At 41.0% G+C, this 18138-nt stretch overlaps 1 protein-coding gene across 11 annotated transcripts in view; it reads right to left on the bottom strand.

Moving 5' to 3' along the window:
* LYST (lysosomal trafficking regulator) overlaps positions 1-18138 on the bottom strand; it is a 252313-nt gene that overhangs the window by 129765 nt on the left and 104410 nt on the right. For all 11 annotated transcript variants that reach the window (XR_007460678.1, XM_049644953.1, XM_049644958.1 and 8 more), the window contains 3 exons: positions 8312-8402; positions 4496-6575; positions 1835-2864 (listed from right to left, as the gene is read on the bottom strand). Coding sequence is in view for 10 of the 11 variants with exons in the window: in XM_049644953.1 (XP_049500910.1) it covers positions 1835-2864; positions 4496-6575; positions 8312-8402 (3201 nt within the window). In the remaining variant the exon portion in view is untranslated. The remainder of the gene's footprint in view (positions 1-1834; positions 2865-4495; positions 6576-8311; positions 8403-18138) is intronic.

The following is an 18138-nucleotide window of genomic DNA, read 5'->3' as shown; positions in this document are numbered from 1 at the left end:
CTTATTTATCAAATGTTTTACTCATCTTATTTCATTCTGAATTTCAATGTATCATAAATTGACTATATCACATACAAAAAAAAATAGTTGAAACTTCAGAGTTTTGATTAACCACCTCTACATTTTACAAATGCCTTATTCTTAGAGATTCCATAACAGTCAAAGAAGCACTTATATTCTAACCCCTCCCTCTCTCTCCCTTCTTTACTCCCTCCCTTCTGTCTTTGAAGGAAACTCTTGCTGCTTATCTATGTACCTATATTAGGCAATGAAGCCATAAAGATGGATACAAAACTGACGTCTCCCTTAAGGAATTGCCTCCGTCCAGCGAAAGAAACAGATACACATTGGCAAGATATCATCATGACCATACTAGAGCTATAAACAAAGTTCTCTGAGAGACAAAAAGAGAGAAGCTGCCTGAGAGACCTGTCAAAAGTGTCCCAGGGGACACCCAGGGGAGGGGTTGTGTGACATGGACCATAAAGAACAGAGGTAGACAGCACACATACAGAGGGAGAGAGTATACTAGGCAGAAAAACAGGCACAGAAGTACAGAAGTACTACTAAAGAGTGGCATCTTGAGAAGCTGTTGGCTAGCTCCATATGGCTGATGGCAGCATGGTGAAGGATGGCAGGAAATGAAGCCAGGCAAGGAAGTGGAAACAAGACACTGAAAGGCTTTGTGTGCTATCCTAAGGAGTTTGCTCACAATGTGGAAGCATCGCAAGTTTTTAGACAGGAGGAAATAGGGAGACAGGGACTGTAGTAGGGAGAGACTGTTGGCTGACAAGTTAGGGATGAGTTATGAACAGGCGATCTGCCATATTTGAAGTTTCCTTAGAAGCAGGGCCTGAAACTGAGGATTCCTTTTTTAGTCGAGAGGTGATCCCAGGAGAAATCTGTAAGGTCATGAGGGAGGCAGGCTATGTTGCGGGGAAAATCCAGGCCAAGAGGTCATTTCAGAATAAATGCAGAGCCCCAGCCCAATTCCATCGGAAGCTCTGGAGGCTGAACTACACCACAAAGATTGTCCCTACTCTGCACAGCTACATCCATCCATCACTGGCTATGGGCACCCTTCCCAGGCATCTATAGAAGGAGCATCTCCATGAGCCAAGGGCAGTCCTTGGGAGATGAGTGCAGATGTGAGCCCTTGTAGCAGATGGCAGACGGGTGCATCAGCAGGGTAAAGGGGATCTGAGCAGGGCACCAGACAGCATGACACCGAGATTGCAAAGTTTGAACTTTGAAACACAAAGTCCACGATCACTCATGACATTTAATGCATATCTAATGCCTTTCAGGGTTGGTAACTTTGACATATGCGGATTTTGCATTCCAAACTAAACTATAAGCTTCCTGAGGGCAAGAACTGGGTCATGTACTCCTCTGTCCTCCCCAATACCTGGTACTGTGTTAACCATACAGGAGCTTCTCAAAACACAATCTTTGGAAAAACAAAATGACCTTTAAAACAAAGAAACTTAAAAACAAAGAACTTAAAGAAAAAAAGGAAAAAAAAAAACCAAAAACAGGGCACCTGGGTGGCTCAGTCGGTTAAGTGTCCGACTTTGGCTCGGGTCATGATCTCACGGTTGGTGAGTTCGGGCCCCATGTCGGGCTCTGTGCTAACAGCTTGGAGCCTGGATGAAGCCTGCTTCGGATTCTGTGTCTCCCTCTCTCTCTGTCCCTCCCCCATTCGCACTCTGTCTCTCTCGCTCAAAAATAAATAAACATTAAAAAATTAAGAAAAAACAAAAAAAGAAAAAAAGTATTTCTATACACTTACATATATATTACATAATAGCTGAACAAAGGACCAAGTTATTACCTGATTAGGTAACTCTGATTCCATCTTTTGCTGACTAGCTCTGATACTATGAAGACAAATGGCCAAAAGGGCTTCCAGAAGTCGTATGCTCTGAAGTGAGGTCTCACTTTCTTGACTCATAAATACCTTTGCTTCCTCAGGAGCAGCTTCAGTAGCTGAAACATGGCCTGTATTTTTGGAAGAGATATGCTGTGACTCTAATTTACCTAAACTGTCAGCACTCTGTTTTGGACTACCCATTCCTGATGGCATGGAGTCTCTTTTCATAGTCAAAGATGATAGATCTTCCTTCACAGTGATCTCAGATTGAGAAGTTCTATTTAAATCTTGGTTTTCATGTACATTTAGGTCTCCTTCCTTTCTTCCTTGCTCTTCTTCATGACTTCTGAACAGTTTCTGTATGATCATAAATATTAATTTATGGCACGCTTGGAAACCACCAAGCCTATAAAACTGTTTCTGGAAAACTGGACTCAACATGTAGATCCAACGACACATGGACCAAATGTCTGCCGCTTGGTGCATGTGTTTGGGAGAAGGCAAGACAAGGCTCTCAGGAGATAAACATGGCGGCATATGATGGAAAGGCTCGCTTGCTGTACTGTCATAGCCCGAAGTATCTTCGGAATCATTGGCCGACTCTCTATCAGATTCTGCTTCTTTACTTACACATAAGAATGCCACACAGAGGAACAGGTTTATCATGTTGATATGAACATCCTGATTAACAAACTTCCGTTTCCTTGGATAAGCGTCTTTGAGGCTGGCATAAAATTTGCTAAGAGTCTGAGGAGAATCTGAATAAGCTTGCTGGTTACGAAAGGAAGTACCTGCATTTAAAGATGACAATTCCTTCTGTTCGCCGTCTAGCCCATCAATACCTGGAATTGAAGAATCTTTTTGTTGTTCCCCTAGGCTGATTATCAGAGTTTCAAATGCTTTTAGGGAATGACTTCGAACATCATCTAAGTAATTTAATTCAATTATTTGACTTACTCCATTACGACTTAAAAACAAATCTCTTATTACCCTGTGAGGGAAAAAAAAATACACGAGATTTTACAAACAGAAACGTCATTTATACAGAGGCAAATATACCATTTAAATATGTCATTGTTGCACGTGGTATATACTACTCATCCAATTCATCAATTATTTTGCCAACATTCTTCATTAGATGAGGATCTCCAATTACTTTCTACTTGCTTTCACATCCTTCTTTAAACACTGCAATGACTCAAGCATCATTTAGAAAGACTGGATCACATGCATCCCAAGTTAAATGAAACAATTCAGGGAAAAATACTTTTCCCCAAATGGCAGATTCTATACAAGTTCTAAATGCCACAACCACCTCCACACTTCAGATGGACGTGGGTGTCCATTTGTTTGTCTGCCCCATGGTCTATCAAGACGTTTTGTTTTACACCTGCCCCTCACAAAGGGAAGGAACCAAACTACCGAGCTGAAGATTTTCAGCCCTGTCTCAGGTGAGATTCTCAGGACTGGATCACTGGAATCCTAGTAATAACTAATATAAATCAGCTCAGCAAAGATCCAGGGTGTCCACAAATATACCAAAGAGTTACAAAACTTTTGAATAAAGTCAGTTCTTTTTAAACAATGTCAGAATGTCAGAAATTAAAAAAAAAAAAAAGACTGTAAAGATAACGATAGGCTATATTTTATTATGTTTTTAAAATGATATATGCATTAATTTGAAAGGCCAGACTATCAGAAGCTAGCTTTATTCATAAAATTATTATTTTTTTTTTTAATTTTTTTTTTCAACGTTTTTTATTTATTTTTGGGACAGAGAGAAACAGAGCATGAATGGGGGAGGGGCAGAGAGAGAGGGAGACACAGAATCGGAAACAGGCTCCAGGCTCCGAGCCATCAGCCCAGAGCCTGACGCGGGGCTCAAACTCACGGACCGCGAGATCGTGACCTGGCTGAAGTCGGACGCTCAACCGACTGCGCCACCCAGGCGCCCCCATAAAATTATTTTTTAAGTACTTGACAATCACAAAATCTAAAACACTCATTGGTAGAATTCTAAGTAATTTTATTTTTCTTCTTTTTGCTTTTCTGTATTTTCTATATTTTTCTGTATGCATTGTATACATAATAAAGGTGGCTATGGTATTTGAGAAATAACAACTCCCTTAAATCTACTGCCTTGACAAATAATTAGCATTTTAGGTATGTGCATATTTTACAAAGTTGTAAATAAGTGGGTGATATTTTTAATTTTGTATGTTTTATAAAACATTATAAGCTCTTTGTAAACATTCTTTTTAATGACTAATAAATATTCTATCAAGTAAATATAAATTAATTAATTTAACCTTGCCCCTGCTGTTGGATATCTATGTTGTGTCCATTTTTTTCCCCTCAGCGATATATTTAAACTTCACTTTTTTTCCCCCACTGAGAAATTAAAATCAATGGCTCTACGCTCTGCCCTATAACCACTCCAGTAAAATGAAATAAATAGATCAATCAATCAATCAAGGTAAAAAAAAAAAAAAAATCTGACCTGAGATGGGAACATTCATTCTTTGTTGTTAAACTAAACTTAAATCCTAGGAAAGAATAAAAGGTCAAGACATTCAAAAGCATACAAGAAAAAAATATCTGCACCCACGCGCACATACAAACCTTGATTTAAGCAGAGCAGGCAGAGTTTTTAAGTAAATCTGAAGCACTTCCGGAGGCAAACACTGGTTATGACGGCTGCACACGTGGGCCTGAGCTGAAGTAATGCTAAGGTGTTGACAGTGACGCGCTAACTCGACGCCTCTTTGGAGCACGGGATTAAATATGCAATTATACAGCTTCCACCGAACAATTACATTGCCCTTCTGGATTAAAGTGCAAATGTGATTTGCAATCTGCACACTATGGAACCTGTCTTCTTCAAAAACAAAATTCTGATAAGCCTCTAAGGCGCCCCATCTCCACAGCAGGTCTTCGGACCCACTGCTGGGCAGGATCCCTTGAGATCTGTGAGAGGGACTGGACGGGCTTGGGGAAGGTTCAGCCTCCCATGGGCTTCCCTGCAGTGCTTCCTCTAATTTGGCTAGCTGGTCAGGGTCAACAGTACAAATGTTGCAAGCTGCTTTCTTCATCTTCTGTGGGACCTCGGCTCCTCCTAACTGATCCAGAATAAGTTTGTTAAGGACATTCAGTATGTGCGGCTGGAAATTTTTCAGCGCCGGTGATTTGAACGCATGGAGCAAAGGAACGATTACGGATTTGGGGTCCATGCAACAGCATATTCCGACGTTGTGCACACCAGACAGAACCTGGACGCAGGTGCTGCTCAGGGAAGCCTGTTGCAGCAAGCGCAGGCACTGGTGGGCGCACACCGCGATACAACAGCACCGCTCGGGATAATAAACGTCTCCGTCTGCGGTCTCCTCAAATGGGTTTTTGGAAACCTGGTTTTTAAAAGCCGAGACCAGGAGACCTGAGAGATCCCTGTGGTGGTGCATGAAGTGCGAGTATTCGCACCGTCTGTGCCTTTTTCTTGTGCACATTGAGTGATGGAGTTGGTCCGATTTCACTTTCTTGACAGTGCTCATTATTTTCATCACGCTGCTTATCAGGGCCTTCAAACGCTCTGCGGCCTCCGTAGGAGCTCCCTCTCTTAAAACCAGCCATTCCATTTGAAGAACTGTGGTTTCAAATAAGTTGAATCCATGGTGCTGGATGAATTCTTGAACCAAATCCATGGCTTGACTGAAGAAGAAGGGATTAGAAGCTGCGCTTTGAAGACAACAGATCAGGATCTGCAGAACTCCTTCCAGAAGCTCAGGTAAGAGGAGGGCCCTGTGACGGTACTTTGAAAACACAAAGCCTTCTCGAACCTCCTGTAGTGTTCTCTTTCGTCTTGGTGCAAAAGGGTCAGGCTGCTTTTCTAGGCAAGTTCTAATTTTTAAAGCTGCTCTAAGCAATTCGGTTAAGTTTTTTCTAAGATTTTCTGGCATCACCTCTGCAGCACTAATATCCACTGACATAAGATGCAACACTGTTCGGAAAAGCATCCGTTGAACCAAAGCCACCGGTTCCTCAGTCCAGCCTGCAGAAACCATCTGACTCTCCAAATTGTCCCTTAGATTACAGCAGTCCCCAAAGCCCGCTAGGAATTCAGTCAGCGTGGGCACTACAGTGGCCGCTAGAGCAGAATTATGATTCAAGGTAATGTCAAACTTACAAACTTTCTCTAATAAAGATAACAAAACATGACATAAGTCAAATGGGGAATTGTTCATGTGAGTGAGAATCGACAAGGCAGCTGGCTCACTCAAAATGTCGGTGTCTGACTCCTGTCTTGGAAGGATCTCCTTGGAATTTTCCAAAGCCATGGTGTCGGGAGGAGTCCGTTCTTTGGTTGCTAAGTGGTCAAGTTTAGCTGTAAGGTGGTCTTCTTTAGGAGACTGTGTTGCAAAATGCTGTAGCAGACGGGGCCTTCTGTGCTTATTCATTGCCACGCTCTTGTCATCTGAATTGGCTTCTGAGTCTGAGGTGGAGAGCTGTGTCTTTCTTGCATCTCTTACAGAATAGCGGTGGGTGGTTTTACGCTGTCGTCTGCTTTTTCGAAAAACATTTACTTTTGCAGAAACCTGACCGGATGGGGCACTTCCTTCTAAATATAATTTTTCCTGAGTAGATCTTTGTGAACTTGAGTTCTTTTCTTTGGCCAGGATTATATCAGCTGAGAACGGCAGATTAAAATCTAATAAAATGAAGAAAGAAAATTTAGAATACCTTAATATGTTTTCAAACTCAATTTGTGTAGGTGATTATTCTCTTATCTATCTTCCACTTTAGGAGCTTTTCCTCCGTTAATTTTTACTGGGGCTGATTTCCCTTAGCGATGTGTTATGTCTCCAGATCACTTTCCCCCCATAATTATTTTTCTCATGCTCAGTCCCAGGTAGCACTGGTTCAGGGGATACAAACTGATTTGGAACACAACAAAGGAGAACAAAATTAGGGAAGAAAATCTAATTTAAAAACCATACTTTACACTCTGACATCAACAGACGAGACTCTAGATTATCTAGGATTTGGCACTACTCTTCATACTATATTACAAATCTCCTTCAACAGTCCCATTAATTAAGAAACAAAGGCATATTATATTCTCAAAAACAGTACTTAGTCTATATTATTGATATAACTTAAGAACTTTAAGATTTCCCAAAATTATTTTAAAAGCATATAATAGATTATTCACAAAGATTGAGGTTAAAAGAGTTCTTCAAAATATTACTGAATGTGCCTCACAGTGAGCTAGGAACAGGCATCCCCGTTTTGTCGTCAGTGCCTCGAACTGAGGGCCCCAGCACATGGCCCACGCACAATACCTCCCTCTGGGGGAAATGCATAAATCTTCCTTACTAATTAAAAAGTTCAGAAAATCGGTCTTTCCCTTTGCACTGCTATGTAGAAAGATCTATGTGAAAAATATAGTTGCAATTTAGAACAAATAAATAACAATCTCTAAATAAAAGATATCGGCCTTAATTAAGAGAGGAAGGGGAGAGATTAAAAGGAGTTGGACAAATTCTACCGATGCAAAAGACGCAGGCAAGGAAGACAGCTTTCCCAAAAGAATACCAGATATCTTAAGTGCCAGACAATTTGTGAATTCTACAAAATCAGAAGTAAGTAAGAGCAGAGAGTTAGTGAATCAACCAATAAGCAGGATGGCAATCTTACAAGACCTTAATCCCCTGAAGAGAGCTTCATATCAGAAATTAAAATGCATACGTGGCATTAAAATCCAATATATAAAGATTTATCTTTATCCTGAGAGATCACTAAACATTTCACAAATCACATATCCCACGTATCACATAATGGTCAAGAGGAAAACTGTAATTCCTCTACTGAAACATTTAAACGGAGTTTCATACACTTAATATGATATATGTGTGTGTGTAAGTTTTTTCAAAATCAGAAACTAACAACAGATATTGACCTTAGTGAAAGAATTCTACCCAGCCTTGAAACAAAGTATTCCTTCCAATTAACTCTCTCAAAGAAATGTTAAAACAAAACAAAACAAAACCCTAAACTAAACAGCAAAAGTCACTGGTAGAGCACTGGTCATAGAAAGCAGTCTTTAAAATAAGCGAAGGAAATTTCATTTCTTTTTTTGAACATTTCACTATCCATTTCTCAGACAGGGTTGCATACCTACATTTACTCCTTCTGCTAAGTGATCTCCTTCCTCATATGTTTTCTAATCGTCATTAGAGTAACCCCCTAAGAAGCACCATGGTCTTTGTATGAGCAGAAATAAAAATGTGTTTGCGTAAAGAACTTCTCATGTCAAGTCTCACACTAATAGACACTTCTGAATTTGAACTGTATCAACTGTCAAGGCAGAAGGAGCTTTTCAACGGAACTTTTTTTCCCCAGTGGAATTTTGGTAACGCAAGTGATATGATAAAAGAAACATACCTGCTGCCTTCTCTTCTTGAACAGGTATCTTCCATACCAGTGGAAGGAGTGACAGGAGTAGAGTGAGGAGTTCTTCTCTACACGTCAATGCCTGTGTTAGAAACAAAACAATCCTTCATGTTCTGAGGTCACGAGACATGTAATTCCTAGCGCTTTGTCTTAAATTGAACCAAAAGTTCCTTTTTTTCTTAAAAGGTTGCATTTGAGAAGCTAAGAATCAAATTAACTGATCTCAAATCCAATTAAAGTTGTGATACTTTTCAATTTATAAACCTTTCCAATGACAGAAGAATGTAGGAGTATTGGACGGTATTTAGCACACTCTTGCTGATTTTTCCCCAAATAGCTGTTATTACCACCATGCACATTGCAAGAATTCCTCATCTATGAAAAAAAACGTGCTAGGTGAAGATGAAAAGTTCAGCCCTATTAATTAGCAAACCAATAATATGAAGCTACTAAACAAAAAGTCTTCATGCAGTTAAATGTAAAACTCAGAGAACACAATTTTAAAAGGAGAAACTGACATGATTAATGAAGAACATCTACGAAGAAAGACTTATTAGTGAAGGTAATCTAATGAATATGTATCAACTGCACACTATGTCCACAGCACTGACTGTCTTACCCTTTCTGGAGGATATGGTCCAAGCCCTGGAGAAGGTCCCTTCATTTGGTCCATAAAATACATACACACAAACAGTTAAAGAACAATAGAAGGCATGTGGTATAAGTACCTGGGCGTGGTACAGATACTCGGTGTCGGAGATCAGAAAAAGGAGCGGTCATTGCCAGTCAGAAGTATGGAAGTGGGACTGGAAGCAGAGAGCCAGTCTGGACACTGACGTCATGGGCAGTAAAGGAATTGACAAATGAAGTTCAGATTCCTCACTTTAGTCAGTGGGCAGGGAGTCACAGTAGTATAATCGGATTTGCTTCTTAGAAAGACCACTCTAGCCACTGTATAGAGGACAGAATTGGGGCGGGAGGGAGAGGGATTGATTGATCAGTGTTTAGAAGCAAGGAAAACAATAATCTGGATAAGAGATACTGATAAACAGAAGTGCTAACAGTACATCTGAAAAGGAGACAGAATTGAGAAATTGCAAAGAGGAACTGAAATAACTTACAGTTGATTCATCTATGAGGTGGAAGCGGGGAGAAAAGAAAAATCTGAAAGAACTTGGAGAATTCTGGTTTGGGCAACAAAGTGACTGGATAGATAGATCTGGGGCTTAAGAAAAAGATGCGAAGTACACAACTCCCAAGTCTTTTGGGAGTCCCTGCAGCAGAAGTCAAGGGCACAGGAGATTCCCTAAGGAGAGCATGAAGAATGACAAGAGTGGACGGATGGCTTTGGAACGCTCACCATTTCAAGAATGAAGAAGGTGCGGGAGAGAAAGATGTCTGGAAAGGAGACTGAGAAGTAGCGCCCCCAAAGAAGTGTAGAACAAGAGAAATCAAGGGAAGAGAGCAGTTCAGGAGAGAAGAGAGGAAACCAGGTCAAGAGCTGTTGTTCTTTAGTTGTATAAAATGATGGCAGAAAAGCATTTATCAAGTAGAGGGTCACCAGGGACCTCAGCAAAGGGGGCATTAATGCAGTGATAAGGGTGCAAGTTAGATGCCACAGGCTGAGAGTTGAAAGGAATGAGAAGAGCAGAGGCGCGGCATTCAGACTGTTCCTTCTAGTGCCCTGGTTATGGAAAGGCTCAGAAATACTTCAAAGGGAAAATCCGAATTTCTTTTCAGGCTTAGAAGACCCTTCGCGACATGATTCCTACTGACTTGTCCAGTGTCAGCTCCTGCCACCACACCTGACCCAACCCCACATGTCCAGCTACGAAGGGTTTCCTGAACACTACTGGTCTGACCTCCCCAATACGCCTGCCTCACACGCATTGCTTTTTTTGCAGTTGTCCACTACCGTCCCCCCATCGGCCAAACGCTAACTCATTCTTCAGGCAGGTCTTTAGTCCCTCTGTGGAAAGCCTTCTCTAATCCCCTCCTCAGGAAAGCTACATTTCAGGTTCCTGATTTACTTCTCATACAGCAGTCAACTTGCTGAACTGTTCCTGTCTAAATGTCTCTATTATTCAATCAGGAAATATTTACTGAGCCCCTACCATGGGCCAGACGCTTTGGATGGAGTGGCGAACAAAGAAGACAATATTCACTTTCTCACAAAGCTGATGCTCGTGCAGAGGAGATGGAAAATAATGGGCACAAATAAGAAAACTCCAGACAGAACGCAGTGCTATGAAGAAAATTAACAGGACAGGGATTATAGAGTGACGGGCCACTTGAGTAGATACTTAAATGAACAGAAGAAGGAATCCACGCAAAGATTTGGAGGAAAAGGGCTCTTGGAAGTATACGAAGGGCAGGGAATGAGCTCGGCTATTTCACAGCACAGCAAGCGGGCCAGTATATGGCTGGAGGGCACAGGTTGGCAAGGTGGCCAGTGCCAGATCCAAGGTGGCCTGTGGGCCATGTGAAGGAGTTTGGAGTTATCTATGTGTAATATGGTCTTTAAAAAAATGTAAACCAATTTTGGGCACATCGTTCCTGTAGAGTCCTCCTAATCGGAGTCTTTCTCTTTAGCAGATGAACTAGTCACATTCTAATAGAGCTTGCAGAAACCTTAGGAGTGTGTGAAGTGCCACAGCCCTTGCTCCAGGACAGGACAGGACAGGACACTGGCAAATCCTCATCGCTACGTGAACAGGCATTCCTGCCTCCCGACCTCGGTATGACACATTGTCTGGAACTTCTGTCACTCCCTCCCACTTAGCTAAGGGGTCCCTCACTACCTTCAAGGCCCAGCCCCAGCTAAACCTCTTTTGTGATGCTTTTTGTTCCACACCAACCCAAGTTTACTGTTCCCCCTCTGGACTGCATGCCTGTATCCCCATTTCACCAAGTGGATTAGTTCTTGGAAACCATGGGCCCTTCAAAAGAATGGGGTTGCGGCAAGTGCAGGTTTTTGGTTTTTGCCATCTCTGCTGGAAGTGCATTCTGAGGAGAACACCCCTCGCCTCTCCGTGGCCCAATAGAACAGTGACTGAACAATTCTTGACTTCATTCAATCACAATAATTTCTAACACAATTCATCACTGGGGAAGCTCTTGGTAATCCTCTGGACCTCTTACTTTCCTAGGTATTGCATATTTCCAGATTTACTTATCCTTTCGAATTCCAGAGAAACCACACATCTAATTCCGTCCTTTTGCAAGCCATAAAATCGTTTTCTCTTATTTTGCAGGCATCCTGGCAAACTAGGGCAAACCAAGCTCTGGTTTTCTCTCCCAAGGTCCTAATTAGTCACAGCGTCCAGAAGAATGGGGTGTTACCTCACGTCTACCAAGTGGAGAGTTCTCAACATGGCCTATTAGGCAATTTAGGCAATACATGCTATAAACAGATCCATCGCCTGGCTATTCCCGGACTGTCCGATCTATAGAAATCACACCCCTTCTCATTTAATACTTACATTTTTATGTTTCTCCTTCTGCAGGGAAAATGACTGCAACATGTCTTTTTAAAGTTTATACCAATAATAAACAGGAAAAGCACTCTCATGCGGGTGGTACATTTTTAGTTCAATTCAAGAAATATATTTTAAGTGCCTACCAGGTGTCAGGCTGTTCCTTTTACGATTCAAGTGTTTAGACTGGAATATTAATTGCCTACCCTAGTCGTCTAGAAGTAATGGTGGCAGGATGGGAGAGAAAGGGCAAATGAGCCAGGGGAAGGGCTGAGATGGAGAGCCAGACGGATGTCCAGCAAGTCGCAAAGGCAGGTGGGTACCAGATCATGGGGTTCGAGGACCCCAGGATGACAGGCTAAGCTTAGAGCTTGGATTGCATTCAGAACGTGACGGAAGACTACCGGAGTCATTTTAATTGGTATTAATGGTATTACTTTAAATCGGCACTTCGACATGCTAATTAAATTAAATATTCCAGACATAAGCAGAAATATATGTTAAGTCCTTTATTCCTTCTGCCAGAGTGTTATAATTATTTCTAATATATATGTGTACACATACATATATAAGAACATGACTCTATTAGTACTGTAAATAGCATCTTTTTTCTTTTATTTTCTAGCTGTAGAGCTATAGCTAAAGGAAACAGTGATCTTCCGGAGTTTTCTGTACGTATTGCTTTTAAGAATGGCATTTTTGTTACTCCATCTTTCTCACATTGAGTTGTCATTACTTTCATATTCCACTTCACCATTGCATGTTTTTTAATTTTTTTTTTTACATTTATTTATTTTTGAGAGACAGAGAGAGACAGAGCACAAGTGGGGGAGGGGCAGAGAGAGAGGGAGACACAGAATCCGAAGCAGGCTCCAGGCTCCGAGCTGTCAGCACAGAGCCCAGAGCAGGGCTCAAACCCACAAACCGTGAGATCATGACCTGAGCCGAAGTTGGACGCTTAACCGACTGAGCCACCCAGGCGCCCCAGTATTGCATGTTTTTAAAACATGATATCAAACAGAAATAACCATAAAGAACTATTCTTCTACTGATTCTATTGTGGAGCTTTTTCCTAAAAATATTACTGGTTTTTCTACCCTTTGCATATGGCACCCTCTGAATCTATTTTTTGAGTTTTTGTTAAGAAAAATGGATTAACTTTGCCAAATGCTTTTGATGTCTCAGGAAGCTAAACACGCTGCTTTTTCTCATGGATGTCAAACATTATGGTGATAGTTTTTCTTGAATTATAATGGGTGCCACACTTTTTTTTTTAAAGGACCAGATGGTAAACATCTTAGGCTTTTTGAGTCCTAAATGGTCTCTATTACATATTCTTCTGTTTCCTTTAATAACTCTTTAAAGATTCACAACTATTCTTAGCTTGTGGGCTGTCCAAAAACAGATCACTGGTGGCAGGATTTTGGACTGCAGGCCACAGTTTGCCCAGCCAGTGCCTGGCGTCGCTCCTCTTTCCCTGACAGCAAAGAATGGTGACAAAATGGCTGTATTACTCTTTGTTAAGACTCCAGAAAGACTTTGGGTGGTACCTAGTAAATGTCATCAGCTAGACAAAAGTCCTACTCGGAATCTTGCGAGAATTATTCCATATAAGCTTTATGTGCCCAAAGTAGAGAGGTCTGTCTCAGAAACAGTTATAGATGTGGCTTTTGGGGGATGTAGTGAACACCATTAAAATTCAGAGGAGACCCGTTACATTTTTCAAGAAAGCTGTATTATTGAAAAATACCAACAGCCACTTTTCTCCATGCATGAAGCAGGGTAAGAAAGCTGCACGTGATAAGCTATGTCTTACGGGAAAGAGAAGAAACCCCAGAGGAGGGAGCCAAGGGTCCTGGAGAATCATGGAGTAGGGCAGAACCATTCCCTGTCCCAAGAATAGGGGGCATTGACAACACACGCCTGACAGGAGTTCAGGGGGGCAGTGACCGCTACGTGCCTCTGGTCACTCTCCTTTTCGAATGCAAGCATCTAGTGTGGTTAACTTGTCCCTCCTCATCATTGTGGATGGCTGAGCGTGGCTCTTATGTTCACAGGTAACTAAAGTGCTGCACCTGGAAGCCTCATCTGCATCCAGAACTGACCTGTATCATGAGATCATGAACTTCAAGCCTGCTGCCATGATGGGACGAAACTTTGAGAGTCCTGCGAGAGACGGAATGTGGGAGGAATGCTAACAAATGTGGCCAGAGAAGGGGCTATGGTAGATAAAGTGTGGCCACAGACAATCTTCTGAAATGATGGAGTCTATGTTCCCATCCCTTAATTCTGGGCTGGCCCTGGGACTTGCTTTGACCAAGAGAACGTGGCAGAAGTGATGTTATGTGACGTCCCACAGCTTCTCTTCTCACCCTCTTGGAATGCTGGCACAACCATGTTAAGAAGCTGAGTCTCTCCTACTGAAACGTGAGAAGCCGTGTGGATGAGAACTGAGGCAGCCGGGCCAGCAGCCCCATCCAAAAACCCTTAGTCTTCTGCCGACAGACCGCACATTCAGAGATGAGCCCAGACGACACCGCAAGAAGCCAAGGTGGTGGTCCCATGTGAGCCTACCTGAACTTCCAACTCACAGAAACACAAGCAAAGCATTGGTGTTTTATGCCACTAAGTTTTTGGAATGTGGTTTGTTACACAGCAATCAATTGACACAGTCATTGCTCCTATCTATTAGCCTGGGTGTAAAGGGAGATAACTCAATGGATTACCTACTCTCTGTGGCTAGCACCACCGTCTGGTGGCTAAGCTGATACTTTCACTACTCCAAGAAGCAGGCATATCAGCACCCCACTATTCCCTCATTAATGCTGGGCTAATCATATGCATGGATAAATCTTGACGTGTGTGTAAACAGAATCCGTAGACCTAGATGCAGCAAACTCAAGTTGACTTACTATTATCACCTTTACTAACTTTAAAAGTTCGCCTTATTTTCCTACTGAAATAACTCTTGCTAATAAATATTACCAAAGACTTACTTGTCAAACTTGAAGAATAATTTTCATTGCCTATTTTCTTGTTGAAAAACCTCCCCAGTATTTTCAGAATAAACTAAAGTCTCCTTGATGTGGTAGACAAGGCTTGCCATCACGTGGCCCCTGCCTTCCAGTGTCTTCAGTAGCCAACACCACACACACAGCCTTTGTTCTAACTCCTCTAAACGACTGCTAGGTCACTGAATATGTTCCTTCTCCTCTAGCCACCAGGGTCTACATGTGCAGTTTCTCTGGCCTCATGCTTCCTCCCTCTTTAAATGGCCAATCCCTACTTTGAGGTACCAATTTCTAAGAAGCATTTCCTCGCGACCCGCTCCTCTGCACTCCCCAAATATTTCCACACTGTTTTGTCATCACTGCTTTTTTTTCAACTTGTCCATCTCTTCAAAGGCTGAGAGGTCCTGGTGGGGCACCTGGGTGGCTCAGTCGGTTGGATGTCTGACTTCAGGTCAGGTCAGGTCATGATCTCGCAGTGAGTTTGAGCCCCGCGTTGGGCTCTGTGCTGATGGCTCGGAGCCTGGAGCCTGCTTTGGATTCTGTGTCTCCTTCTCTCTCTGCCCCTCCCCCGCTTGTGCTCTGTGTCTCTCTATCAAAAATAAATAAATGTAAAAAAAAGTAAAAACTAAAATAAAATAAAACAGCCTCTTCAGTTAAAAAAAAAAAAAAGCTAAGAGGTGCTGGTACAGACCGTCTCTCTTCTTTTATCTCTACATCTAGCAGAGGTGCTGGCATTTACTTGGTACTTAATGGTCTGCTGAATAAACCAGTGAACAAATTATGTAGCCATATTTCTAAAGGTCTGATGTGTCTTTATAATACTTATTTTATATATTCCAATGATAAACCATGTATGTTAGTACTATGTATTAAAGTGATAATACTACAAAAAAATTAGGAAGAAAAAAGTACTCTCTTACAAAGAAAACAGCTGAAGATTAAAGAAACCTATTATAATTCTTTTTGGGTTTATTTTTTTTAATATTTTTAAAAATATGTACTCAAATATGTGCTGTCTGCACAGAGCCCGACACGGGCCTCGAACTCACGAACTGTGAGATCATGACCTCAGTCACTTAACCAACTAAACCACCGAGGCACCCCTTTTATAGGTTTATTTATTTTGAGAAAGAGAGTACACGCGTGCAAGTGAAGAGAGGCAGAAAGAGAGGGAGAGAAAGAAAGAGAAGGAGATAGAGAGAATCCCAAGAAGGCTCTGCTCTATCAGTGCAGAGCCCCACATGGGGCTCGATCTCATGAACTGTGAGCTCATGACCTGAGCCCAAACCAAAAGTCAGACGCTTAACCGACTGAGCCACCCAGGCACTCCAAACCTATTGTAATTTTTAAATAGTGCTTTATTCATAAATGTATAACCTCCTCCAATAAAACTTCATATTTTACTCAGCAAAATAAGTAAAAACTTTATAGAACATTCATAAAGTATGAACATATATGAAAATTATATATTTATATATTGGAGTTTTAAAAAGTAGTATTTATACACTTGTGTTGGTAACAAGTCATTGTAATTTTCTATTCATTACATCAGAATTAAGCTACTTATATTTATAACCAGGGTATAGAAGAAATCAGAAACCATTATTATCAATGTTATATGAAAACACGTAGCAATTTTGTTGGAAGGGATCTTTTAAGTCACCCAACTTGAAGTATTTATGTTACTGATAAGGGTATGGAGATCTGAAGAGGCCACCCATCTCATTAACACTGGTGCCAAGGTTAAAAATCTATGATAACCCTTCCTTTTTGGGCTGGACAAATTTTCTTTCAAAAAACTTATAAATATCTGCATATCAACTTCAACTATGCCATCTTTAACCATTGAAAAGAATATATTTTTGGTACGTACGCAGACTGTGTTTTCCCCCAAAGAATAAACAGATTAATGTGTCTGTGTATAACAGATCACCACCAAATGGGGTTTATCCCAGGAATGCAAATGATGGTTTCAACATTTAGAAACCATCAGTGTAATTCACCCACATTAACGGAATTAAAAGAAAATAATATGATGGTCTCAACAGATTCAGAAAAGGCATTGACAAAACCCAATATCCATTCAGGATAAAGCTCTAACAGACTGGGAACAGACGGGAACTCCCTCTTTCTGATAAAAGGCATCTGAGAAAAACCTAGAGCTAATATCACGTTTGGTGGAAATACTGAATGTTTTCTCTCTAAGGTCAGACATAAGGCAGGATGTCCACTCTCATCACTGCCACCTACCTTTGTACTAGAAGCCAGTGCAAGAGACAAGAAAATGAAATAAAAGGTATACAAACTGGAAAATAAGTGAAATTACTATCATTTACAGATGATATGATTGTGCACGTAGAAAACCCTAGGGACTCTACAGAAAACTTTCAAAATAAACATAAATAAGTGAATTTAGCAAAGGCACAGGGCACAAGGTCAATGTACAAAAATCAATTACATTTCTATGAGCAACAAATGACAGAAAATAAAAAAAATTAAATGCAAACTACAATAACATCAAAAAATAATATGCAGAAAAATTTACCAAAAAAATATGCAAGACTTCCATACCAAAAACCAAAAAATATTGCAGGGCAATTAGAAAGACTCAAATAAACAGATATTTACACCATGCTGATAGACTGAGAAACTCAACATTGTCGATTCTCTCCAAACTGGTTTCTCGATTCAATGCAATCACAGCTGAAATCCTACCAATCATTTCTGCGGAATAAGCTGCTTCTAAAATGTATATAGAAATGCAAAGGACCTAGAAGAGTCAAACGTTCTTGAAAATGAAGACCACATTGAAGAACTTGTACAACCTAATTTCTAGACATACTGTAATGGCCACAGTAACCCAAACAGTACAGTATCAGTGAAAGAACAGATGACAGATAAATGGAACAGAAGAGTCTAGAAATAAACTCCACATAAATGGTTAACTGATTTTTCACATAGGTACCAAGGCCACTGGGGGAAAGAGCAGACTCTTAAGAAGAAATGTTGCTGGAATAACTGGGTAACTACACAGGGAGGAGGGGGAGAAAGGAACTGTAGCTCCTGCCTCACACCATACACTAACATTAACTCAACGTGGATCACAGACATCAAAATAAAAATACTAATTAAAAAGATTCTAGGGGAAAAAAACAACAACACCTTTGTGACTTTGGGATGCAAGATAAGGATTTCTTAGAATACAAAACATGCTATTCACACAAAAACCCCTGCTGTTCTAAAGGCATTGTTAAGAAATGAAAAGGCAAGCCACAAAGAACATATTTGTAATCCAACAAAGACTTGTATCCAGGATACATTAAAAACAAAC

The sequence above is a fragment of the Panthera uncia genome, chromosome D2, assembly GCF_023721935.1.
Source record: "Panthera uncia isolate 11264 chromosome D2, Puncia_PCG_1.0, whole genome shotgun sequence".
NCBI classification, from domain to species: Eukaryota; Metazoa; Chordata; class Mammalia; order Carnivora; family Felidae; genus Panthera; species Panthera uncia.
This window is presented reverse-complemented; position numbering and strand designations above follow the sequence as displayed.